Genomic DNA, 26,766 nt, shown 5'->3' with positions numbered 1-26,766 from the left:
GCCTAGTCCTGCTACTCACTGTGGGACTTATGGCAAGTTCTTCAACCTCTCTAAGCTTGGTTATGAAATGGAGATTCTACTCATGACCAGCCCTGCCCTAATGGGTTGTTATGATGATAGAATGAGGTTAAGTAGGCTTTGCAAGTATAAGGTGCTGCTTTAGGTTTTGTCGTAATGCGTTATGTGGGGGTGGGGGTGAGGGGAAACATATTTCCCATGGCCACCAACTTCTAACCAGGTCATGACACCATGACGACCAGTAATGGCGACGCATGACCCTTCTGTATGAGAGAAAGCATAGGTGGTGGTGAAGAGCAGGGAGACCAGAATTTTACTGTCATGGTTCAAGTCTGGGGTCTGCCGTGTACCTGGTCTATGGCCTTGGATAAGTTTCTTATCTATAAAGAGGTAATAAGAGTCACACCCGCCTCATAGTGTTGCTGGTGAGGATTAAATTAGTTAATATTTGTAAGTGTCCAGACCAGTGCCTGGGGCATAATAACACTATAAAGTGCTAAGTGAAAATATCTGTGTCAAATTGATTTGTCTTCTTTTCTTTTTATTAATTTTTGAGGCCCTAGGTTGACAAATCAGATTTATTTAAAAAGTATCTCACTGCCTTCCAAAATTTTTACATAAAGTATATATTTGTATAAACCAACAAAATTAATTCCTCGGGAATGATATGTTCCCAAGAATATATGGAACAGGAATGAGAATATATATTGCCAAGTGTGTGCTCATCGCTGTAACATTACAGTGGCCAACAGTTTACTTGTTCTCTCTCAAGGGGAGAAGAAAGGAGGAATGTGGTTACAAACCGAAGGACAAGCTGGAAATAGAGATATGCTTACTTAAGCATGTCGTCATCCTCCCATTTCTGTTCTGGGAATATGATGCCAGGAATTTAAAAGTAGATCCTCACTGAACAATTTACATTAAGTGTCCTTTCTGCAAGTAGTTTCTTAATGGAAAGTGTGCCCATTGTAGGTAAAATCCACCTAAGTTTTAAAATCATGGAAATTACCTTGTCATCCATATTGCCATCAATAGTATGAAGAATTTGGTAAACCACTTCCTTAGATAGGCCAAGACAAGTGCCCCTAGTTTCTTTGGAAGAAGATACTCTATAGATAGGAAGTAGCACTGTGTGTTTGGGAGCTATTGATTGTAAAGGAAAAAACCATTGACTCTCCTTTCTCGAGATGAAAAAAAAATAGACCTTTTTATACCTGGCTGAAATTGACCACCTGTTGTTGCCTCAGTTGAGAAACTAGTGTGACCTAATATATGTGGCTTTTGCCAGACACCAGTATTGAATAGTAGCCATCAATTTCAAAACCAAACTGAAAGAACGCTGAGAAGTAGCAAAATGACCGTACTTTGTGACATTTTCCAGATGCCACTTAACCAAACCATGCAGGACAAGAATTGCTCGAAAGACATTAAGAGTTTTAACTGTTCTTGGCTTTAATTGCCTTTTAAAAAATTGAATTAAAATTACTATTACATAAAATTAACCACTTTATGTGGAAGAGGGCATAGAGGGGATAAATGGTGATGAAAAAAGAAGAAAATGCACGCAATAAAAGAATTCCTGAGAACCCAAACAAAGGCCAGTCTATACCACAACCAGTGAGTGAGTTCTGCTAAAAAAGGAAGTATTGCTGGACTCCAGACATGCTCAGAACCAGACTGACTTCTTAGAAAAACAAAACTAACCACTTCAAATGAACTGTTCAGTGGCATTTAGTACATTCAGTGTTGTCAGCCACCACCTCTAATTCTGAAATATTTCTGTCACCCCAAAAGAAAATCCCATACCCTTAAGCATTAAGCATTTACTTTCCATTCTTCTGGGATTTCTTTCTTTCTTTTTTTTTTTTAAATGAGAAAAACTAATCACAGGTATGTGTTTGTATGTGTGTGTTCTGTTTTTGTTGGGTTATTTGTGTGATACCTTTTCAAAAGGTGCCTTTTGCTTCCAAGAAGGAATGATTTTTTTTTTTTTGTTAAACCCTCACCCAAGGATATTTTTACATCTATCTTCAAACGGGGAAGGTGGTGGTGGTGGGGGGTAGACACATCGATTGGTTGCCCCCTGCGTGATCCCAACTGGGGCCAGGATAGAACTGCAACCGAGATGCGCGCCTTTGGCCATAATTGAACCCGGGACTCTTTGGTCCACAGGCCAATGCTCTAACCGCTGAGCCAAACTGGCCAGGGTGCAAATGTAGGCAGCCTTGACTTTTACCAATTTAGAAGGAGACCAAAACTGTGGGCAGAAATGATGCCTTAATTTCAATGAAAGCAGTGATTGGGCGGATTCACTGTTGGACTTAGGTGGGCGGGGTTAGCTCTTAGAGAAGTACGGAATAAGAACGGCCCAGGATGGCTCTTAGGCCAGAAGGATCTCAGGGCGCTGAGCTCTTTGACAACTCCAGGAAATGTAGTCAGTACAGAAGAACGCTACATTTCCACATATATTCTGTTTTCCTTACTTCCTTATGTCCTATTTCATTCTGTCCTCCTATCCCTCTCTGTCATCTAAAGGAGAGATAGTCAAATGGTGTTACCAGTAAAGGCTGACATTACTGTAATGGGAATGGACACTGTGTCTAGCTGGGATGCTATCTGTGGTGGTATGTGGGTCCCCTTTCTGGCCTCTCTGAGAGGGAAATAAAATACAAAAGAAAATAGTTTGTTTCCCTAATCACTTTCTATATCCATCACATATTGGTAGTCATAATGATCATAAATCATCGGAAAATTTTGGAGAATAATTAGAGACAATCTTAGAGGTCTTGCTTTTTTTCCCTCCTAAATGCCTAATTCAAATAATATTAAGATGTATATCATCAAGTGTATATAGGTTCAACTAATTTTGTATAGCTCGTGCCATGTATAAGTCTAGTCTGGCAAATCAAAGTGTAAATGCAACAAGTGCTTCAGGAAGTTGCCTTTTAAAGGAGCTCAGCCATTTTTTGGTATCATTAATCATTATTTGTTAATTTTTATATTTGAATTTATAATGCATCTAAATATTCATGTATTGTGGTTTTTTAAAGCATTATATAGCTGTTATAGTCTTCATTTATATTTGGAGGAAATAATTATAATATAGATCATTTTTGAAACTAAATAAATTACTAGTGCAGAGTCAAATTTGCTACCCTAGTCTGTGACTGAGAGAGGAGACAAACAAATGGAAAAAGAAATAAATTAAATAATTTGTTTCACTTGTATAACTTTTATTTGTATGGAAGAATAACTATAATCAGAAATAGCAAAGCCTCTTATTGAAAAAGTATTTTTCCAACTAAAATTATGAAAATATTAAAAGTAATAAAATTTGGAAATTTTTCTATATATATCTCATACAGTTATTATGATTTTATCCTATGTGAAATTTGAGCCGTACATTTTTCACTCAATGTGACGACGTAAACATTTCCTGGTATCTGAAACTCCCTCTGAATAGACATTGTCTTATTTACTCATAATGTCATGCTGATAAGTGTTATCTACTGATGGGGAAAAGATGTTCAATTAAAGTGCCTGGCTTTATTCAGAGAGTGTGTGGGACATTTGGCTGGCACAGGCCAGAGCACATGCTGACTGTAATCAACTAATGCCTTAGACCTGCTTATGGTCTGAACTGTCCAAGTCACCGCTTCATCTTTCAGTTCCATATATTTCATGATTGGATTATATATCAACTATTCTCACATATAAAATGCTCACTCTCTCTGAACATAAAGAGGTAGGATAATAGTTTTCTCAAAGTAAGCATTTAGCAGATGTTGATATGAAAGTGGTTTTTTTTGTTTTGTTTTTCATCCTCACCCAAGGACACATTTTTTGCATTTATCTTCAGGTAGAGTGGGAGGGAGAGAGGGAGGAAGAGACACATTGAGTGGTTGCCACCCATACAACCCCAACTGGGGCCGGGGTCAAACTGTAACTGAGGTATGTGCCCTTAATGGGAACCGAACCCAGGACTCTCTAGTCCGTGGGCCAATGCTCTAACCACTGACCCAAAACAGCCAGGGCAATAAGAAAGTGTTTAAAGATTGATGCCTAATCACTTAGGAGAGAGCCAAGCTTCTAGTAATTTGTCATGGTTTTAATTCTAGACATTTATCCTTTTATGAAGAAGTATGTATCACCTTTTGGAATTTCTATAAGAAGTTTTATTTAATATTCTATTTTCATATAAAATGTCCTGATTTCATTGTGGAAGAATATAAAATGTGGGTATTTGGGGAATCTTTATTATAGTTCCTTGAAGTTCATCATGGGGAAAATTCAGCTTCTATACATGTGTTAATTTGTTAATAATGTTTTGTGAAATGGTTTATGTAATTTAAAACCACATCGTCTATAAGGATACTTTACTATTTGGAATCTATATAATTATCATAATTGTTTTCAGATTCATGAAAATATTACATGGAGTCAAACTTAAACATTTTTTTTTTTCTTTTAGCCAGATGAATTGTACTTTGAGGAAGGTGATATTATCTACATTACTGACATGGTAAGCAGCTAAAATTTTGTAATACCATGTATGAATTAAAGATATATAAGACTATTTTGTACAGCTGTAACTTTGTACATTATTTAAATGTGTTTCTATATAGAAATACATATGCTCTTATCTATTCATTTTAGCACAGTTTGTAATAGCATAAGATTAGAAATACCCCACATGACCATCAACAAGAAGATAGTTGAATAAATATTGCTATTTTGGAGTATTATGCAGCTACAAACAATAAAGAATATCTCTGTTGTGGAGTAATCTAAGTGGAAAAAAAAGCAAGATGAAAACATGTGGATAGCATGTCATCACTTATCTAAGAGAAGGTGACAGGATACACATTTACTGATTTTCTTCAATTGGTTGCCTCCTGCTTGACCCCAGGCTGGGGATTGAATCTGCAACCTAGGTACGTGCCCTTGACCAGAATCAAACACAGGACTCCAAAGTCCATGGACTGACGCTCTAACTGTTGAGCCAAACCAACCAGGGCTAGAAGATGGACTTTTAAAAAATTATACTTTGTTTTGGAGATTTGACTTTGGAGTCATGCCAACTTTTTTATAAATATACAATTAAATCAGTATAAAGCAATCTCTGACAACTAAAAGCAGCATGAATCAAGTGAAATTAATTGTGTCCCAGGTAAATTGGCATAACCACACAGAGAGGAACCATTCCAGGTGACTTTAAAACTCAGCAGTTTGAGCATCTCTCGTAGAATATAGATGAGGGGCAAAAAAGACTGCCAAAAAAAATGGAAAACTGTTTTTAAACATGCTCTTGTTGGAGAAGTGTTGGTATTGCTATTGTGAGATAGTTGCATGTGTATTGTGGAGCAAATGAGTCATTAGGTCAGTGATGTTGAAAACTGGAATTTTCAGCCTGCAAGAAAGGATATGGGGAGGTGAGCTCAGTGGGGGTAAGTAAAGACCCTGTAGCTCTGCATTTGAATCGAATGTCGTGTTTTTACCGAAAACAAAACAAAATAATATCTCCTGCTCTATACTTTGAAAAGGCCTAGAAAAAATTACCTTATTTACTAATAATTACCTAAATTAACTAATAATTGTCTATTTATTTCCCATTAAAAGGAGCAAAGTTCTTTTGAGAAATGTTGGTACCAGGTCAGTTAAGGTATAAGATAATTCCCTAACATCTTGTTTTAAGGAAACTACCAAAGACTACTTAGGGTCACATTGGAAAGACACAGGAGCTAAGTTGAAGAGGCTGCCACTAGCCAAAGATAGGACAATTTCAGCAGTCAATTAGAGCAGCAGTTCCCAAGGACTGAAACACATTTACTATGATTAAATGATGAATTTCTAATGATATTTCAAAACAAACATTATCAGACACCCTGAGAGAATGTGAGGGAACCAACTTTTTATTCTGACATCTGTTAAGGAAAATAATCAGCATTTATTCTGCCTTTTTTAAATGAACTTCATCTCTGGGTAACCTGAACATTGATGAGGGAGAGTGTCTCTTTAAAGAAGTATTCTAGTTATTTAAATGAAGAAGGAATGATAGAGTTAGAATCTCATCCATTTTGCAACCCCCATGAAATTATGGATCCAGGTAATGCTCATCAGCGGTTTCTAACAATGCAAAAAGAGACCACCAGACATTGTGTCTTTTGATGGAAAAGATCAAGAGTAACTGTGAAATAGTCTGGCCAAAAAAATTGAGTCTGAATCTAATTAAGCATCTAGAACTCATGACCGATTTAGAGGCAATACAGGGAACAGCGGAGCACATTTTTGCTAGTATAGAAATTCAACAGGCAAATTCCAGGCTGTTTGAAACTCTACAAAACAAACGGACTGATTTTTCTAACAAGTGGATTGTGAAGGAGTGAAAAAAATGAAGGGGAAACCTGCAGACTAACAGACTAAGAGACAAATCAGTCAGTCGTATTGTATGGCCTTTATTTGGACTCCAAATTATAAGACAACTGGAAAATTTAAGTATTGATAATTGATGATATTAAGGAATTATTGACACAAATTTAAACTGTGATAATGGTATTATAATTATGTCTGAAAAAGTCCTTTTCTTTTAGATACATATTGGAATATTTACAGATGAAATAATACAATGTCTAGAATTTATTTCAAAATAGTCTGAGGGAGGGAAGTTGCAGGTGGGGGTATGTATGAAACAGTATTGGCCATAAGTAAATAATTCATGTAGTTAAAAATGGGTATGTGTAGGTTCATTATACTGTCCTTTCAACTTATATATATGGTTTGGATTTTTCTGTAATAAATATTACTCCAGAAATAGAGGTGAAATAAAGATATCTTCAGAAAACAAACAAACAAAAAATCTTGATGCTAACAAAAATTAGACTGGACAAAAAATTTCTATAGATAGTCTGTATAAACTAAATGTAATTCTTTTCTTCTCTTTGTATTATCTCTGTTTGAGTTGTTTGATGGTTGAGGCTCTGTGATGAAGTGTATTTGATTTGTTGGAGACAGATGTGTGAATATTTGTGATTTAGTGATAAGGGGAATGGACATTCGTAACTGGGGAGTGAGGAAGCTTGATCATTGTGACCAGGGCGGATGGACATTTTGTAGAGTGAGTCTACTCCATGAGTCCAGTGGTTTTAAAAGTGATTGGATGTAAACTGGGTCTGCTGCCACTTAATTTAACTCTTCTTTCCCCAGAGTGATACCAGTTGGTGGAAAGGCACTTCCAAAGGCAGGACTGGACTAATCCCAAGCAACTATGGTGAGCATGGCCGCTGTGGCTAGACTTTGGTATGCTCTGTGCACCTTCAGTTATCTGTTCCCTGAGGCCTTTCTGCTCACTGCTCTGGCTGAGGAATCAATGAGGCCTTGTCAGTCTAGCACATTTTCTCCTCCGTGAGACCCCTGTTAATAAAACGGTCATGGACACTGGAAGTGTTTGAGCCTTGACTCATTGGTTTAAGAAAATGCATTGTAGCATTCTTGAAGGAACCCAGGGTTTCCAAGGAAACACTATGCTTTTACTTCATTCAACTCTTAGAACTTTTTTTTTTTGCTGTTGAACAAAATCTCATGGATAGTTTCTTAGACTAGCTCTTTCTTTCTTTTCTGATGAAGTAACCCTGCCTTGTTAATTCATTTTGGGGGCTGTGATGTTCATTAAATGCCTATCAGGGGCAATTTGGAGAGCTTGAGCAGAGAGATGTGGCCCCTGCCAGGAATCCACTTCTAGTTGGAGGGGGGACAAACTAGACTTCCCTAGAAATTGGCAGAGTAAAGTAAATAGAGCCCAGGATTGATAAGCAAGGGTCCTGGGTTCTAAGCCCTTTTCTTCCACTTCCTAATAACCGGGGACCTTACTGAAGGCACTGAACTGCTTGCTACCTCTGGGGCTTCCCTTATCTGGGTAATGAGAGGGTTAGATTTAAATCACTCCTAAGGTTCTTTTTGACTTTAGCGTTAGGTGAATCCTTAGACCAGTTGGCCTGGCATCAGGCGCCAGTTTCAAGCATTGTTAGAAAATTTCAAGGAAGGTACTTTAAAGCTCCTCATGGAGGGGAGGAGGGAAGAAGATGGAGAGCTGAGGCTTGGGACCCAGTACAGGGGGCCTCACCTGCTCTGGTCTTAGGGTGATACCATTTTGGATTTAAAAAGGCTTGAAACTTTTCTACATTGCTCTGACCTTTGAAATCCCAAATATACCTAATTTCTGAGGGTGTAAACTGTTCATAGACACTGCAGTTGTAAAATGTTGCTTTGGATCCCCAGTAACCAAGGGATGTCCAGTTATAGCCCTTTATGGAGGGAGGGGGTGTGTGTGTGTCTGAAGTCTCATTTGCACAGTAGTCTAGTCACCCCTGCTGATTCTAGGACAACAGTGAACATGCCTTCCTTGGAGGCAGGTAGGTGTACTCATTGACCTTTCTGAATACAGGAAGCAAAATATTTTCCTCTTACCTCACCCCTGACCCTGCTCTACACACACAAGGGAAACAGTTATTTTCTGCCATCTTCAGATAGGGTGTTTTTACAGACACATCAAATACTTTCTTTTGCACTTTTGTGACTAAATTTGTTTATTACGGACTTGAATAAACTGGTGTGCAGGCCATGATCTGTTTGTTTTGTTTATACTTCCACTTAATTGCTATGTTATGGTCTTATTGCTTAGCTTGGTTTCATTGAACACATAATTCAGATTCTTTTAAAGCAGAAAACATCATTTAGATTTTCTGCTATGTTTCCCCCCCCACACTAAGTAAGGAAAGTTGGATTGTGGAAGCTGGGGGACTGTGAAGGCTTTAGTGAACCATTTGGGTGACACTCAACATTGGGTTTGTACTTTTTTTTTGTTTCTTTCTAGTGGCTGAACAGGCAGAATCCATTGACAATCCATTGCATGAAGCTGCAAAAAGAGGTAGGCGTGATTCTTTTTGACTGAGATACACAGTACAGTGACACACAGAGATTTTAATTATGTGGTCTGGTGACTTTTGACAAATGTATCCACCCATATAACCAACACCCAGATCAAGATCTTAGAACATTTTTGTCATCCCAGAAAGTTCCCTTTCCAGTTAACTCTCTGCCTCCCCCAGAGGCCATCTCTGTTGTGCCTTGTCATCCTGGAGAGATAAGTGTAATTTTAACTTTAAAATGTCAGTCACAAACACTTTTGAGTACCTCACATACCCCATGCGTGGTGGCAAGTGGAAAGGCATGGTCTGTGACTCCCAGAGCTGAGTCTGGAAAGGGGGTGTGACCGAAAAAGATGCTGGTGTGACACACACAGCAATTGAAGTGTGTTTGAGGCCATAGAGGCCAGCAGGCGTACCAGGAGGGCGGAGGGGTGGGCGCTTCTGGGGGAGAGTGTTGGTGTAGTGAGTGTGTGGTGAGGTGGAGTCGGGGAGGGAGGAACAGGACGGGCTTGCACCTGGGGCTTTATCTGTAGATCAGTGGTTCTCCCCTGAGGGTACTCTTCCCTCCGCACCCTGGAACATTTGGCAATATCTGGAGCTATTTTGGCTGCCATGACTAGGGGGATGCCGCTGGCACCTTTTGGGTAGAGGCTGGGGATGTTGCTGAATATACTGCAGTGTCCAGGACAGCACCGGCAACAGAATTCTCCAGCCCCAGTGTCAATAGGGCTGCTGTTGAGAAATCCTGTGTAGGGAGATTTTGCAAGGCCTGAGAGAACTCCCTTTTATTTCATTTTAGATCTTTTTGAAATCTGAATATGTAAAAGGAAATTATTGGTTTGGGATTGTGCATAAGTGGAACTCCAAAACTGATGTTTAAAATATTTTTTTATAAATTAGATATTTAGGGCATTAGCGAGAGGATTTTAAATCACTAGTTATACTTTAACATATAAGAGTAGCAGATCTGAGTAGATTATTTAGTGTTTCATGTAAAAACTGAAAATATGTTTTAAATATGAATATAAGTAGTGTCTGCTTCTTCTGAGGTTTTGACTGTTTTTGTTCCCCCAAAGTTTCAGGAATTCACAAATGATAAAAAAATACAGAGTAAATACCGTAAGCAGACCCATTTAGGCAACTCTTCCCATTAACGTACTATTAAAAATGGATGTTAATGCTTTCCATGAATAAACTAGAAGTCAAAATGTACCATAATAAATGCATTACTGGGCAGGTCTTAATCTCAGACTCGCTGATTAATCCGTTGTAAATAGAATTTATGCAGGATGAAATTGATTTAAAGGAAAAACAAACAAAAAAATTCTTTCTCTTGTGTTTTTATGAATGTAAAATTTTTTCAGGCAACTTGAGCTGGTTGAGAGAGTGTCTGGACAACCGAGTTGGTGTTAATGGCTTGGACAAAGCTGGGAGCACCGCCTTGTACTGGGCTTGTCACGGGGGTCACAAAGGTATTACCTTTTGTTTGTTACCATAAACGTCCGTGCTTCTGAAAAATGTGCTTCATTGAGGGGAGTCAGATTTACAGAAATGAAAAAAAAAAATTGGTTTCTCTTTTCAAATCCTTTAGAACATCAGCCAATAGCCTGTTCCTGGAAGCTTTTTCTGTGATGTGGAAGGTTGAATGTGATCAGCCTCCCTGACTTGAAAGAGTGGCAGCTTCCTTTCCTCTCTCAGACTTGGCAGAGTCGCAGGAAAACAACAGTGATATAAAAGCAAACCCCAATATCTAATCTTACAGAAGATTATAAGGGCCTCACTGACTCCTGGTGTAGGTTTTTCCATGATATGCTTTTATGATGTAATTTTAAGTTTAATGCAAACTGTTAGATTCAGGAGAAAGAGCATTTACTTGAGTTAGTGATTCATAGTTGGTAACTTTCTCTGTTATAGTCAATAGTAATAATGACAAATGGAATTTCTAGACGTATTTCAGACTGGCCAAAAATCTGCCACAACCCCTCTCTTTATACCTCTCTCTACAACACACAAACATAATCCCAACAACGATGAGAAACAACCCAACAAATTGGGTAGTACAGCGAAAGGGAAATTTATGGTTGTCTCCCCAAAGATACCCATTTTATTTTAGCTAATAAACAAAAATTAGTGATATGAATATTAAGTATCATAGTGAGTGTAAAATATTCCTATAATGTCTTGTAAAAATGCAAAAGCCAAATTATTTGAAAAAAATTTTCCCAAATAATTCTACCTTTTAGAGTCTTAAGACTTCAATTTAGACACATTTTGAAAAATTTGATGTAAGGATTTTCTTCAAGATTCTTCTAAAGAATTCTCTTCTTTAAACTTACTATGCCTAGTTTTGTCAGACTTTTACTTCTTATTCTTAATTTTTTTTTCTATTTGAATTTCAGATATAGTAGAAGTGCTATTTACTCAACCAAACATTGAACTGAACCAACAGGTAAGATTGTTTACATGAAAGCCATTTAACACACTTCCCTTATTCTCTTTGTGGAACTTATGGGCATGAAAAATCATAGCCTAGTGTCTTGAACTGACCTTTTCCCATTTGTTATCTTTCACAAATTTTAATCAAAATACTACAAGCACATAGTTAAAAATTATTATTGTGCTAAAGTTCAAATTGTATAAAGCCCGAGATGCTGACCACATTCCTCCTTGTCTATCACTTTTGGCTTTTAGCTCTTTCTTCTTACCTTCATGTTACTTAAGAAAATACTTATGAAGCTGTGTCATAATTTATCATCTTCATATGCATTTTGGTGTCCTATCTGGTAGGTGCAGGTTTAAGTTTGTCAACTGCCCAACTCTTCCTCCGCTGGTCTTCCCAACGTATCATATGATAGTTTTTGGTCATATTACTGTATATTGCTTACAATTTTATGGCTAATTAAATATTGTTCACTGCTTGTATAACTTCTTTGTTTTTACATTTTCTGACTTTTATTTCGCTTTTTTTTTTTTTTTTTTTGGTATCTCACAAAGACTTCTACACTGTTTTATACTCTCTTGATAGATTTTTCCAAAATGCGTAAGATAATCAAGTGCTTTCATCTTTCTCCCTGGAATCATACTTCCTGAAGCCATTCATGCTTATTCTCTGTTCTGAGCAGCTTGGTTGGTGCTGCCCTTTGCTGCCACCCTGGGAAGCCCTTCACCTCTCTCCCGCGCCGTGTCTTCACTTTTCTGGGTCCCGTGTCTTCCATTTGTTGACGAACATCTTCAAGTAGATTCCTGAGAAAGGAGAGCTTACTACTGATTATTTGGTTGACAGAATTATAGGTTGAAAATGATTTCCTTCAGAATTTTGCAGGCATGCCTCCATGGTATTCTACTCTCTGGGGTTGCCTTTGAGAGGTTTCAAGCCATTCTGTGTGTGATGTGCTTTTTCTCTGGTTTGGAGTCTTTAACTTTGGTGCTCTAAGTTCACAATGATGGGCTTTAGTGTGGGTCTTTTCCCAATAATGATGGTGATTTTTTTCAGCTGGAAAAATATCTTGTGTTATTTCTTTTATAGTTTTTATGGTCAGTTTTCTGACCTTTTTCTTTGTTCTTTCATTCTGAAAGACCATTGTAGTGATGTTTGACCTCTTAGGTTGAACCTCCAATTGTCTTAGTTTTTCGGAGATTTTTCTCACTTTTATCTTCATGTTTTATTTTTGTTACCTTTTTTAGTTACCCAAAGCTCTTTATAAGTTTTCTATTGCTATGTAATAAATTACCACAAATATAGAATATAAAACAACACCCATTTACCTTACATTTTCTGTAGACCAGAATTCTGAGCATGGCTCTGCTCAGGTCTCACATGTTGGACTCAAGGTACTGGCTGGAGTAGGATTCTCATATGGAGCTCATATCCTATTCCAAGCTCATTCAGGTCACCAAGAGAATTGAGTTTCTTGTACTAGTAGTAATGTGGCCCTCAGCTTTGAAAAACCACTGTTCTCCATTGGCAGTTCATGACTATCTTGCTCTCTTCCTCAAGGCCAGCAGGAGATTGTGTCTCTAACACTGTACCTATTTTGGAAAGAGCACATCTGATTAGGTCAGGCCCACCCAGTATAATCTCCCCTTTGGTTAACTCAACATCAAATGATTAGATACCTAATTATGGGAGTGCTGTTTTGTTATATTCACTGGTCTCACCCACACTCAAAGGGAAGGAATTGTACAGTGGGTGTGTGCCAGGGAACAGGAGTCTTAGGGGCCATCTTAGAATTTCGGTTACCCCAAGCTCTTTCTTTTACTCTGTTATTTTAAATAGCATCTTTTTTCTTGTTTGATTATTCATTATCGTCTTATATCTCTGATGCTAATTACAGCTTTTAAATAATTTTCTTCTGTTCACAGTACTGTGTCTTTTTCCTCAGAGATGCATTTATTTTGTTTGGTGTTTGCTCAAGTACAAGAGACTTTCCTCAAATACCTAGTGTCTTTGACCCTTCATGTCTAAGTGTAATTGGAAACTTTGTGTGCTCGAGGGGCTTGTTGGCTGGTGGGCTTCTCCATAGGGTGAAGTGGTGAGGTCCTGGCTGTTTTGCTGGGTTGTCCCCATATGCCAATATGAGTACTCTCTCCCTCCTCTACATGTGGGGATATTCAGCTTCACCAGAAAAGTAACCTCCAGCCTCCTGCCTGGGGTACATGCTAGATTGTACACAATGGGGCAAGGGGGTCAAAAAGGCAGCTGGGAGAGCAGTCATACTGCTCAGTGTTTAGGGTTTTCACCTATCCCCTGGTTTTATTTCTTGGCCTTATTGCCACCATTTTCTGTATCTAGTCTCCATGAGCTTGGAAACTATCTGGTTAATTTCTTGACAGGGTAATTCTAGCATCGGTACTGGGTCATCTGGCAGGAAGGAGAGAGGCAGGTGATCTGGAGTTCTGGGGTTACTCTTTATAAACACTTTCACCCAGTACCCTTGTTTTCACCCCATGCCTCATTCCTGCTCCAGTGTCTCCAGGCATCTCCAGTTCCTAATTCATGCCAGGTCTCTGTCGGAGGACACCTGCTGGCTGGCTTCCTCCTGGTGTCTTCCTCTGCAGGTGTCTGCACTTCTGCTTGGCTGCAGTCATGGTGGTTTCTATTCCTCATCCCATTGCATCTCCCAGCATGACTCACCTCCCACCTCTTGAGTCTCCTTTTGTTCTTTGGAATTTTATATGATTTTAAAACTTCCTTCTCATTTGAGGTTTACTTAGAGCAATGATGTTCTACTGGTGTGCTGCAAAAAATTTTTAAACATGCAATACCTGGCTATTTAGTCAGGGGCCCGGACCTCTTTTCCCTTAGATTGTCAAATGAAAATATGACAACAGCCAACACAGTAATAGCTGTTCAATGTGAATGCCCTATCTTTGAACCAAAATATATAGGTCATATAGTAGAGTTGTATCTTATTGGTCTTGTTGCATAATAAGATTGCATCTGATTGGTTAATTCTTAGTCCCAGAAACTCTTTTTTTTTTTTTTTTTCTCACCAGAGGATACCTTTCCATTTTTTGTTCAGATAGAGTGGGAGGGAGAGAGAGGAACAGAGAGAAAGAGAAACATCGATGTGAAAGGGATACATCTAGTGGTTGCCACCTGCACGACCAACCAGGGCCGGGGACAAACTACAACCGAGGTACATGCCCTTAGCGGGAACCGAACCCGGTCTCTCTGGACCGCAGGCCGACACTCTAACTGCTGAGCCAAACTCGCCAGGGCAGTCTCAGAAATTTTTATATACAAGTGTAGGGACCTGATTTTTTAAAAAGTCACTTTGGCCCTGGCCGGGTAGCTCAGTTGGTTAGCGTGTCATCCCGATAGGCCAACGTTTTGGGTTTGATCCTGGTCAGGACACATACAAGAATTAACCAATGAATGCATAAATAAATGAAACAACAAATAAATGTTTTAAAATAAATAAATAAAATAATTAAAAGTCTCTTTGGAGTAAAAAGGGTAGGTAATTACCTTTATTATATATTTTTTATGAATCAGTCAAAGCTATACCTATTTGTTTTTGTCAGAGAGCTAAAAACGATTAATTTTGGTGTGCTGCAGAATTTAGTAATTAGTTTATGTGTGCCATGAGATGAAAAAGGTTGAAAATCACTGACTTAGTGTAAGCCTAAATTCCTATGTGTTTTCAGTTTATACCATTTAAAAATGCTACTTTCTCTCTCAGTGTTTTTTTCTTTGTCAATTTTTTGATTGAATTTATTGGGGTGACATTGGTTAATAAAATTATATACGTTTCAGGTACACAATTTTATAACACATTATCTGTATCTTGTATTTATTGTGTGTTCACCACCCCATTATGCTAAGTGAAATAAGCCAGTCAGAGAAAGACAAGTACCATATGATTTCTTTTTTTAAAATCCTACTCACCTGAGGATATGTTTTACTGATTTTAGAGAGGTGGGAAGAGAGAGAGAGAAACATTGATCAGTTGTCCCCACTGGGGATTGAACCAGCAACCTTTCCCTACAGGAGATAATGCTCCAAGCAATGGCCAGGGCATCATGTGATTTCACTCATGTGGAATCTAATGGACAAAATGAACTAACAAACAAAATAGAAATGGACTCATAGATAGAAAACAGACTGTCAGCTATCAGAGAGGAGTGGAGTTGGGGGATGGGGTGGGGGGACAGCACCGGAGATGATGGGATTAAGCTACTTTCTCTTTTTATCACCATAGAACAAGTTGGGAGACACAGCTTTGCATGCTGCTGCCTGGAAGGGTTATGCAGATATTGTCGAGTTGCTTCTGGCGAAAGGTAAACTGCTGAGTGTGTCTGGTTTTTGCTTACCCTGAACAATACGATATATCTAATTGTACCAGTAGGAATAATAATAAACTACTTATTTTAAAACTGGGATTTTTAACCTCTACTCTTGTGTGTATCACAGAGTTGTTATGAAAAGATAGAATTATTGAGGTGATCTGTGTAAGTTTTTAGTTTTAAGTTAAAACCAACTTAAGCTTTAAAATTGCATATATTCATTTTAGTAAGAGCTTATTGTACATTTCTGTAGGATTAAAGGGCCTTAGAAGAAAGATGTATTGTGTGCGTGTGTGCATGTGCTTGAACAGGCAGAGGAGGTCCTCTCTGAGAAAACTGTACAGGTGACGTTTCTGCAGCCCCTGTTCTCACAGGAAAGTCTCGATAGGTAGGAAAGATTCCTGTAGCTGCTGTGTCCTGCTCTGAGCTGAGCAGGTATTAGCTGTACAGAGAATGGGAGAAGATCCCTTGCTTCCCTGTTTTTTGCACAAGTCAGAGGGAACTGTGAAATTATGGACTGACCATCCATCTATCCATTTTGTCCCACAAATATCAATTAAGCATTACAGTGAGCCATGCATAACACCTGTACCATGCCCTGGTCTAGAAGGCTATATAGATGCTTGAGCCCCCAAGGCACATGTTACCTGGATGCACTGTCATAAGGGCTCCTCGGAGCAGTGTGGGATATATGAGAGGAAATGGATTTTTTTGTTTGTTTTTTAAAAAATCCTCACCTGAGGATATTCCTCCATTTATCTCCAGACAGAGTGTGAGGGAGGGAGGCAGGGAGGGAGAAAGAGAGAGAGAGAAACATCCATGTGAGAGACACATCGATTGGTTGCCTTTTGCACGACCCCAACCAGGGCCAGGACCAAACCTCAACTGAGGTACGTGCCCTTGACTGGAATTGAACCCATGACTCTTTGGTCCTTGGGCTGATGCTCTTAACTACTGAGCCAAACTGGCCAAAATTTTTAATTTTTTAAATTTTTTATTTTTCCTTATTGATTTTAGAGAGAGAGGTAGGGGGGGGGAGAGAGAGAGAGAGAGATAGAAACATTGAAGAGAGAGAACATTGCATGGCCACCTCCTGCATGTCCCCCATTGGGGATTGGGCCCACAAACTGGGCATGTGCCCTGACTGGGAACCGAACTGGTGACCTCTTGGTGCATGGGTTGATGCTCAACCACTGAGCCACACTGGCCAGGCAAGAGGAAATGCTTTTAATTTAAAGTATATTGATGATGTAAACTCTAGGTCTGCTAGATCGGACACCACTGCAGTGCCCACCAAAGTTATGCCAAGAGCCGCACAGTCAGCTACAGCAGCTCCTGGCCACGTGTACGCTTGAGCCCCTGAAATCAGGCTACTGTGAACTGGGGTGTACTGCAAGTGTAAAATGACTGGAGAGTTCAAAGACTTCGTGAAAAAATGTAAAACAGCACAGTCATTTTTATAATGGTTACATGATGAAGTGATAACATTTCAGATGTGCTGAGTAACATAAAATATATTATTGGAATGAATTTCGCGTCTGGAAAATGCAGCCACTAGGAAGTTGAAAGTGACACACCATGGCTCAGGCTGTGTTTCTGTCAGGCAGCGCTGGTCAAGGACACAGGAAGTGGCTGTTTCTTCCCAGCATTGCTGTCTCTGAGCATTTCCTGTCCTGACAGAAATCACATCTGAGTCCTCAAGTGTAATTTAATGTAAGACGTGGTTAATCACAAAACTGTTAGCCCTCAGGACCTTTGACCTGGAGCACAGTGAGAGGAGGTTTTCCATAGAACCCTAACTGTGGAGAGGTTTAATTCTGCTCACGAGAAAGATGTTCACACGCAGTCACCATATTCCTAATTAAACATAATGTTTTTCTCTGGACTCAGTATTTTTGTGCCTTTGCGTTTTAGGAATTTGTTTTTAGTGTGTTGAAGAGGCTGTGGTTGCAAAGAAAATGGTGCATTGTGGCAGGAAGTACACTTGGTAAAGCCTCGTTGGAAAGCAGGCTGATAGTAACTAGGATAATTAAAAATGTGCATATTCTTACGTTTCAACACAGCTTCTAGAAATATATGTATAAACAAAGATGTTGTATGATTTTGTGTTTATGTACATGTGTGTCTGTGAATGCATCCATGCACGTGACAGTGATAGCTGATGCCCACTTGTGAGGAATGGTTACCTCTGGAGAAGGTGGAAGACAGGGAAGGCTGCATTTGTTAGGAGATGAGATGGACATATGATTTTGGTCAGCATACTTCTGCATTTTTGAATCTAAGGATGAGAATATTTTCATGAATTCTGATATAATTTTTAACATAATAAAGACGAGGAAAAAAGTGTGTAGAAGATGGACTTTGAGAATTATGAATTAATTGCCTCTGGGTTTTTTTTTTTTGTTTTTTTTTATCCTCACCCGAGGATATTTTTCCATTTTTTGTACAGAGAATGGGAGGAAGAGAGAGGAAGGGAGAGAGAGAGAAACATCGACGTGAAGGGACACATCGAGTGGCTGCCACCCGCACGATCAACCAGGGCCGGGGACAAACTGCAACCGAAGTACGTGCCCTTAGCGGGACCGAACCCGGGTCTCTCCGGACCGCAGGCCGATGCTCTAACCGCTGAGCCAAACTGGCCAGGGCGCCTCTGGGTTTTATGATGTTACTCTTCTGCTAATTTACATGAGAGTATACTTATAGATATAAAATATGAATTCCCCTCAAGCTCAACCTTCATGGTCTCTCCTTCTTGAACAAAAGAGGCAAAGGGTGTATTGAATCTTATCTCCAGTCATGCTGAGGCACACTCACTATTGGTGTCGAACTGATGTAGGATTTGACATAGGGACAGTCAACTCCACACGGAGAAGTTCACATCAAATTCTAGAGGGACTTGAAGGGAAAGGCTTTATTTTTTTTTTTTTTTTTTTTTTTTTTTTTTTTTATCCTCACCCGAGGACACTTTTCCATTTTTTGTTCAGATAGAGCGGGAGGGAGAGAGAGGAAGAGAGAGAGAGAGAAACATCGATGTGAAGGGACACATCGAGTGGCTGCCACCCGCACGACCAACCAGGGCCGGGGACAAACTGCAACCGAGGTACATGCCCTTAGCGGGAACCGAACCCGGGTCTCTCTGTACCGCAGGCCGACGCTTTAACCGCTGAGCCAAACCGGCCAGGGCGAAAGGCTTTATTTTGATTGTGCATAATTATCACAGGTGCAGCAACAAGCTCCCTGATTAAAGATGCCAAATGTGCTATTACTGGTTTGGGAAAGTTTTTCTGCTTTGAAAAAGCTTGCTTCTGGACCAGAAAAGTTCTCCAGTTAGTTTTGCCAAAAGTGATCATTTTTGGTGGAAAGAGTATTGCTACTGCTATAGTCTTCAAAAACATCTAATTCACTTTTCTTGTGTCGGGAAAGGTGCTAGAACAGACTTAAGAAACAATGAAAAGAAGCTGGCCCTGGATATGGCTACTAATGCGGCCTGTGCAACCCTCCTGAAAAAGAAACAGGGAACAGGTATGCTAACTCTTCTTTCTTCTAGGGTGCCATCACGACTAAGATTTATCAGCTTAGTATTGGGAAAATTTCTTCTTGCTAAACTCTTCGGGTGATGCTGAAGTTAGATTTTATATCCCTGGTCTAAATCAGAACCTCTGACACAGAAGGATACACTCACGCAAACAAATTTGAAGAGACAAATTAAACATACACATTTTTGTATACGTCTTTGTTTCTTACAATCAGGTTCTAATCACCTTGCTTTCCATTGCAGTCCTTATCAGAGAACCATGGTCTCCATCTCTTTTCAAATATGTTTTTATGAGTGGATATCTCTAAATATTTTTTAACGTAAGCACTGAACAGACCCATGATTATATTATGTTTCTGTTTTAAATGAGGGCCTCAATAAACTATAATCAAAATGGTTTTACGCTTTGTAAACATTTGGGTAGTTTTTAAAGATGAAGCGTAGGCGTACATTCGTAAAAATGAAAATAGCTATTGATGTGAAGAGAATAGGTTTGGAAAAAAAAAGAAAGATTTGTGTGGTTGTTTTCAAAAGGTGTTAAAGAAAGGTGTTAAACATGGTTGCAATCATTCCTGTTTACTATTTAGAGACTGGATGCTTATTTGACCTCTCAGTACATAGCTTATTGAATGTATCCCCCCAGAACCATTCTAATGTAATTCCTGAAAGAAATGCTGGGATGGTGTGCCTTGAACTTTTCTTTCTAGCTCCCTCTTCTCCCCTTCACTCCCCGCCCCTCCCCTTCATCATCAACCTTCTGGCCCTGAGAAACCCAGAGATGTAGGAAAAAGAAAGGTAGAAGATGATTTGGTTAGAGGGAACTTCTCGTCTCTTTCTTTTTCACTTCTTAAGGTTTATCATACTTTATTACCTTATGTTTGGCACTTTATTTTAAAAAATTGTTTTTCTTTATTGATTTGAGGGAGAGAGAGAGATAGAAATATCAATGAGAGAGAACATCGATCGATTGGCCGCCTCCTGCCTGCCCCCCACTGGGGATTTGGCCCACCACCTGGGCATGTCCCCTGACCAGGAACTGGGTCGATGCTCAACCACTGAGCCACACTGGCTGGGCATGTTTGGCACTTTAATACCACTTTGAAGTATATAATTTATACATATTTTTCACTGTTTTTTTTTTTTTTTTAATCCTCACCTGAGGATACTTTTTCTGTTTATTATCAGATAGAGTGGGAGGGAGGGAGAGAGAGAATCATTGACATAGGAAGGACACATCGACTGGTTGCCTCCCACATGACCCTACCAGGACTGGGGACAAACTGCAACCGAGGTATGTGCCCTTGACTGGAATCGAACCCGAGACTCATTGGTCCACGGGCCGGCACTCTAACTGCTGAGTCAAACCATCCAGGGCTTCATTGTTTGTTTGTTTTTTTTTTTAAAGAAAGGGACCAGTGTAATGGGTTTTCCAGGTCTTTAGCATGGCTACTTACCATTCTAACCCCTCTTAGTGTTGCTTTAGAGTTTAAAGTTTAGACTGATGAATCTTGATGGAAGATCACAATACAACTTTTGAGAAATTTCATTATAGAGGTGAAGTGCACATGTTTTCATTTTAACTTGAAGGTATATCACTTTCAGAGATTGCGTGACGCGATACCGATTTCTGTTTTTATCATTTGAATTGATTTTTTATTAAGTTTTGAACCCTGGGCAAACTTATTTCTCCCTCAGGTATCCTTTTATTTATGAGAAGAGGCAACCTTATACTGTCCCATACATATTCCAGTCCTAGCAGAAGCAACAAAATAAAGTCAGTGCCCTAGTTTCCTGTTTCAGTCAATCAAAAATACCACAGTCCCCTTCTCTGCGTGGCTCGCCAAGGGGGCTTCCCAAAATTATCCTCCTTACCTATCATCAGATTCCCATCATAGCCCTCGGAATCTATTGTTCTTGTTTGTTCTTTATTCCAGATGTGTGTTTGTTCCAGATTCTTATTTGGTATTCTTTAACTATTTAAGCCTCGAGGGCTCCTTGGTAGAGCAAGTCTTGCTTTAAAGTCATTGCTCCTGTAGAGATGAAGTAGGTTCTACTAGTGCGGGAGAAAGCATTTACCAGCTGAGCGATGCTCCACAGCCGCATTGTTGCTGAGCAGCTATATTTGCAGCCATGTGGGAGAGAGACTTTTACTTGAGGTCAACCTGTTACTCCTTGCTTCTTTGATTGGGGCAGGAAGTACGACTCTGGCCTAATTTCCTTTCCCTGCTACCAACTTCCTGTTGCTCTGTGGGTACCTTCAACATGTCCTGTCCGAGGAGTAAGTTTTCTCATGAGTTAAAGGTTATCAGAATCTCATGCCTAGTATGAGCTTGATCGTGATAGGCAAAGAAAATACCAGACCTGTTCAGCCCCTAGAGAGCTGCACCCACAGCCTTGACATGTGCAGCTGGACTGGGGAGAGGCGGGTGGCAGACTCTTGTCTTTGCCCCTCACCTTCATGAAGGCTTTGTAGAATAGGGCTGGAAGGTGGGTGCTCTTTTTCTCTGTTCACTCCTAAAAATGTAGTGACTTCCTAAATATGTAGTGACTAGATAATGGATTTGTTAAGGAGGTAACCTGGGGGCCGAGCACACAGAGCCAAGAAATGAATTTTCATGTTACCTGTTTTCTCTTTTCATGCTTCATTTCCCCAATCATTCAGTTAAAAAGTTTTGATCCTAGTTGCCATCAGAATTTGAATATTGGGCTAGGTAACTAATTGCCAGCATGAACTCTAGTTGGAAAAGGTATATTCTGATATTGTTGTCCACTTTTAAAAGCACATCTTGGATTCTTTAAAGGGACAAAATAATTCATTTGTTTTAGTTACCATGAAGGGTAACTTTAGGATATAGAGAAGGAGTCAGGGTCATATTTGAGGGTTGAGCCCTTAAATTCTTTTTCCAATAAAAAAAAAAAAATCGGGATATAATTAAGTAACGTATATAAATCCTAAGTGTACAACTGAGTGATGACTTTTTATTTTTCTGTGTGTGTACTTATTTGCTACAACCCAGACCGAGATGGGAAACATTTCCCATACTCTAGAGGCCTTCCTCAGCATCCTTGCTGCTCTCACCATAGATTAGCTTTGCCTCTTCTTGCACTTGACGTACATGGAATCAAGCAGTATGTACTTTTTTTGGTCTTAACTTCTTTCCCTTAACATTATTTGACATTTATCCATGTTACGTGTTTAGCCCTCCATCATTTATTTATTTGCTGCCTGTATGTCTGTCTGAAGCGCTGGTGCTTGATTTGGACACGTAAGTCCAGGGTAGTGAGACCGAGGGAGAACGGAAGTGAGGTACGGGCGGTGCCGAGGTGCTCGGGTGATGCTTTGGTCATGCTGGTCGTGCTCCAAGACAGGCTTTGAAGAGATACAGCTCATGACTCAGCATTTGTCCATATGAGAAGTTTCCAGAGAAACTGCCTCAGAACAGTTTATGAGAGGAAGGAAGGAAAAGGCATTTATTTGCCGGACTCATTTCTATCTCTTGAGTTCTATTCAGTGAGAGTCTACACCATGGGAAATCATCCTTCTGGTGCTAACGGGAGAAACAAGGTTAAAACACAGTGCAGAAGTAACCCTTGAAGGGCAAAGAATATCTCAAATGCCACAAAATGCAGCATTGTAGTAGCAAAGTAGAAGGGAAAAGAACTTTGCTGTTTGTCTTTTTTGTGTTATGCTTAAAAAGCTGCTTTTACCAAGTCGGCAGCCAGTCCTGAAGGTTGTGGGTGTATGTGGGATAGAACAAAATATATTTCTCCCATGTCTCCAGAACTCCTCGTAGGGGAATGGAGAAGAATATAGTCAGTCTGGAGATTTCTAATAATTTGGAAGTGAGGTCGTTGAAGTTTCCCTGCTACAATATCACTAACGTACCAAAACTTAATAAGTCCTTTATATTATCAAATGTCATTTTCCAAATTTGCCACTTTTTCTTCTACCTGTTTGTTTATTCTTTTTACTTACATTTTGTATAAGTCAGGGTCCACATTAAGTAATTGACAGATCTGTCTCTTAGTGTTTTTTTCTTAAATCAGTGTTTCCTTTCTTTTCCCTCTTCCTCTGTTTCTAGCCTTGCAATTTATTTTTAAAGAGACTGGGTTAGTTTACCTGAATTTCCCAGCGTAGATATTGTAAATATGCATTCCCATGATGGTGTTTGTCACATTCTCCTGTCTTCTGCATTTTTTTTTGTCAATTGATGTTAGATCTAGAGGTTTGATTAGATTTAGATCTAGCTGTCATAAGGGGAGAGGAAAGAATACTTTGTAAAGAATATCACATTCTTGCCCTGGCCGGTTTGGCTCAGTGGTTACAGCATTGGCCTGTGGTCCAGAGAGACCCAGGTTCGGTTCCTGCTAAGGGCATGTACCTCGGTTGCAGTTTGTCCCCGGCTCTGGTTGGGTCGTGCGGGTGGCAGCCACTCGATGTGTTCCTTTCACATCGATGTTTCTCTGTCTCGCTCTCTCTTCGTCTCTCTCCCTCCTGCTCTATCTGAACAAAAAATGAAAAAATGTCCTTGGATGAGGATGAAAAAAAAAAAAGAATATCACATTCTTTATATATAATATAATATCTGGTTGTGACCCAACCTATGATGTTCGCATCCACTGACGATTATGGTTTAGATCCATTATTTTACTACTGGCTGCAAATGGTGATATTCTAATCCCGGTACTCCTTTCCTCAGTTATGAGCTGGAACATTCTATAAAGAAACATTTCTCCTCATCAGCTGTTTGGTTACCACGAGGAATAGTTCATGTAGAAGCAGCAGAATAAAGGCTTGCTCTTTGCAAGAGGTTTCAAAATAATGTGCGGATTCCCTATCAGTCTCCAAAGGGGACCAGTGCATTCCCTGAAATATTTGAAGTGTTTTCATCCCTTATAATTGGGTCTTTGTGGATATCTTTGGCTAGTGGATGCCTCTTTAGGTTGGATCCTGAACCCTTTTAAAGTGATGCTATTTTTGGTAGGATCCTTGCTTTGTGACATGACATGGTTCCAGGTACATTTTTTTTCTCTACATTTTCTGCTCCAGACTTGAAATTAGTCATATCTCCAGTGAGCTGTGGGGATGTAGTATTTAGAGACATGATCTGGGTGCTATAACATGTATTTATTGAGCTCTAACAATGTGTTTATACATGCATTTCAGTTTTCTGCCTTAAATTATACTAGTGTAACTTGTTGCTATAGAAATTTGATTAGACAGTTGAATAGGTGAACAGTTAAAGGTCCAATGTCTTTTTTTAAGCCCCATTCAAAGTTGATTTTTACAGTCTATGAGGTTCAGCTTTTTTTATTTCAAAACTTTTATTTATTTTTCATTTCAGTCTTCTGCTTCTGAATATACTTTATTAGTGTTTTCTACAACGAAACTGAAGCTTCTGTGTTTTCATTCTCTTTCTTTTCCCTTTTCCCCTCATTAGTTATCTTTCTACCCAGTGACCTTGCCTTCAGGTAAGGCTGCAGGCTGTTGACCGACTGAAGCCAAGTGTGTGCTTGTCATTGGGGGAGGGGGTTGGAAGCACAGTTGTCAGAGGGGAGGGGCTCCTGGTGTGTTCCACGTTGGTCATGGTTTATTTTGTACAAGATAGAGTAATGGTACCTCAGTACCACGTGTTTTACTGTTTTGCATGTCTAAGGAACGTGCAGACAAAGGTATTTACCAGCCTCTCTGGCAGCAGAAACTGAACAGTTAGGCTGAAAAGCAAAAGTTGAAAAAGATCCTTGGGGAAAGGACCACCCCTGGGTCTGAGAAAAGATGACAATTTGTTGATTTGTCAGGAGCTTTGAAAATGAAAACAAAGTCCAAGCAATTTTTAATTTCTCTCGTTTGCTTTCTTCCTCAATGTTTTTTAGATGCTGTTCGAACATTAAGCAATGCCGAGGAATATCTTGATGACGATGACTCAGATTAATTCCTTTCAGAAGCTTTAAGAGCTGAAACTTCTGTTGCTTTTGCCATTACAGAATCTTGTCTTTGCCAGAAGAGTGTTGGTAACTGTTTTTTTGTTTTTTGTTTTTTTTTTAAATGTCCATATGAAAATGGCAGTATTGCACTGTTTAGTAGAACATGTAAATGAATAGTTCTCACCTTTGGTTTGCCAATAAGTGACTGGATGCTTTGCTGTATAAAGTACGTTTTTGTTTACCAGAGTAGAACAAGATTATTGCTATTTATCAAGTTAAAGGAATTTTAAGAATTTATTTCTTTAAAAAAAAATCAGGATGGTTTTTTAAATTAAATTTCTTTACCTCAAGGATTGAGATGTTCTGAATGGGTTTTTCAAGGGGGGAAGTGCTTATTATAATAATAAACCAAAAGACAACAGAAAACCGTCAGTTATTCTGACAAAAATAAACATTTTAAGAGACTTTATTCTTTTTGTCTGTTTTTCTGGTATCACTCTTTGCTGGTAAATAAATAAAGCTTTTTATATTTAGGTAAAGACTGATGTTATTTATTTAAATTATATTTGTATTTGTTAGCACAGAAGAATCACAGTAGCCAAATCTCTGTTCAACTTTCTGTATCTGCTTTGATTAAAGTCAAGACAAGAATCACTGAAAAGATACATTTATAATAAAGCATAAAACTTTAATAACTACAAGATTTCCAGTTTTATCTCCAAGGTTATACTTAGTGTGAAGAAACCTAGCAGCTCATTCTTAAGGTTTCAAAGTTTAAAGAAATGATTGCCTTGGCTGGGTACTAGGTTAGAGCATTATCTTGATACACCGAGGTTGTGGGTTCGATCTCTGATGAGGGCAAATACAAGAAGCAACCAATGAATGCATAAATTAATGGAACAAATCGATATGTCTCTCTCTCCCTTCCTCTCTCTCTAAAAAAAAGAAATGATTTTCTTATTATGCAAGATGCCATAGTTTTTCATAATGGAGTAGCCAGAAGCCATGAACTTTTCTTGGCTTTCAGTTTTTCACTTTGATAATCTTTCTTTCTCAGAGCAGGGCTCTGGTTCATAATGATTCAGATTCTTTTGCTAAAACATCAATAAACATTGCAGGGAGCCTTCTGTACTACTGAAGTGACACTGTATTTGAGATTCTAATTTTGTATCACTACTGTGATGATACTGAAAATGACATGGCCATTGGCATTTGTCCAAATTCCAGGCACAAGGACTAGGAGTATATTTTGCAAGAAGACTTCGATACTAATTTCAAAAAACACATTGGTGAAGAGAAGGAAATGTTTGAAAAAGGAAGTGGGTTAGCTCAGGAAACAAATAACTGCCACTATACAGGTTTCCTCTCTCTGGCACTGTTTGATTTTCTCTCTGTGAGAAATGAGAAAAAGGATACCCTGAGAAGCTGTTCGAGGTCTTTCAAAAATACCCCAACTAAATTTTAGAAAGAAATCTGTATGAGTAGTGACAGAAAAAGATGAGCTCAAAACATGAAATTAGTAAAAAATGATATTTTATTCTCAAAACATGTATGTTAAACAAATATGAGTTAAAC

General features: G+C 39.1%; 1 protein-coding gene across 2 annotated transcripts in view; it reads left to right on the top strand.

The window, feature by feature from the left end:
- OSTF1 (osteoclast stimulating factor 1) overlaps window positions 1-25,307 on the top strand; it is a 54,783-nt gene extending 29,476 nt beyond the window's left edge. The window contains exons 3-11 of one of the 2 annotated variants that reach the window (XM_036260940.1): window positions 4,490-4,540; window positions 7,222-7,285; window positions 8,888-8,941; window positions 10,307-10,414; window positions 11,342-11,391; window positions 15,647-15,725; window positions 19,155-19,253; window positions 24,708-24,738; window positions 25,141-25,307. In XM_036260940.1, the coding sequence (XP_036116833.1) occupies window positions 4,490-4,540; window positions 7,222-7,285; window positions 8,888-8,941; window positions 10,307-10,414; window positions 11,342-11,391; window positions 15,647-15,725; window positions 19,155-19,253; window positions 24,708-24,738; window positions 25,141-25,180 (576 nt within the window). In that variant the 3' untranslated portion in view covers window positions 25,181-25,307. The remainder of the gene's footprint in view (window positions 1-4,489; window positions 4,541-7,221; window positions 7,286-8,887; window positions 8,942-10,306; window positions 10,415-11,341; window positions 11,392-15,646; window positions 15,726-19,154; window positions 19,254-24,707; window positions 24,739-25,140) is intronic. The other variant, XM_036260941.1, reaches the window with a different exon arrangement.
- Window positions 25,308-26,766: the final 1,459 nt, after the last annotated feature.

The sequence above is a fragment of the Molossus molossus genome, unplaced genomic scaffold, assembly GCF_014108415.1.
Source record: "Molossus molossus isolate mMolMol1 unplaced genomic scaffold, mMolMol1.p scaffold_m16_p_14, whole genome shotgun sequence".
Lineage (NCBI taxonomy): Eukaryota > Metazoa > Chordata > Mammalia > Chiroptera > Molossidae > Molossus > Molossus molossus.
This window is presented reverse-complemented; position numbering and strand designations above follow the sequence as displayed.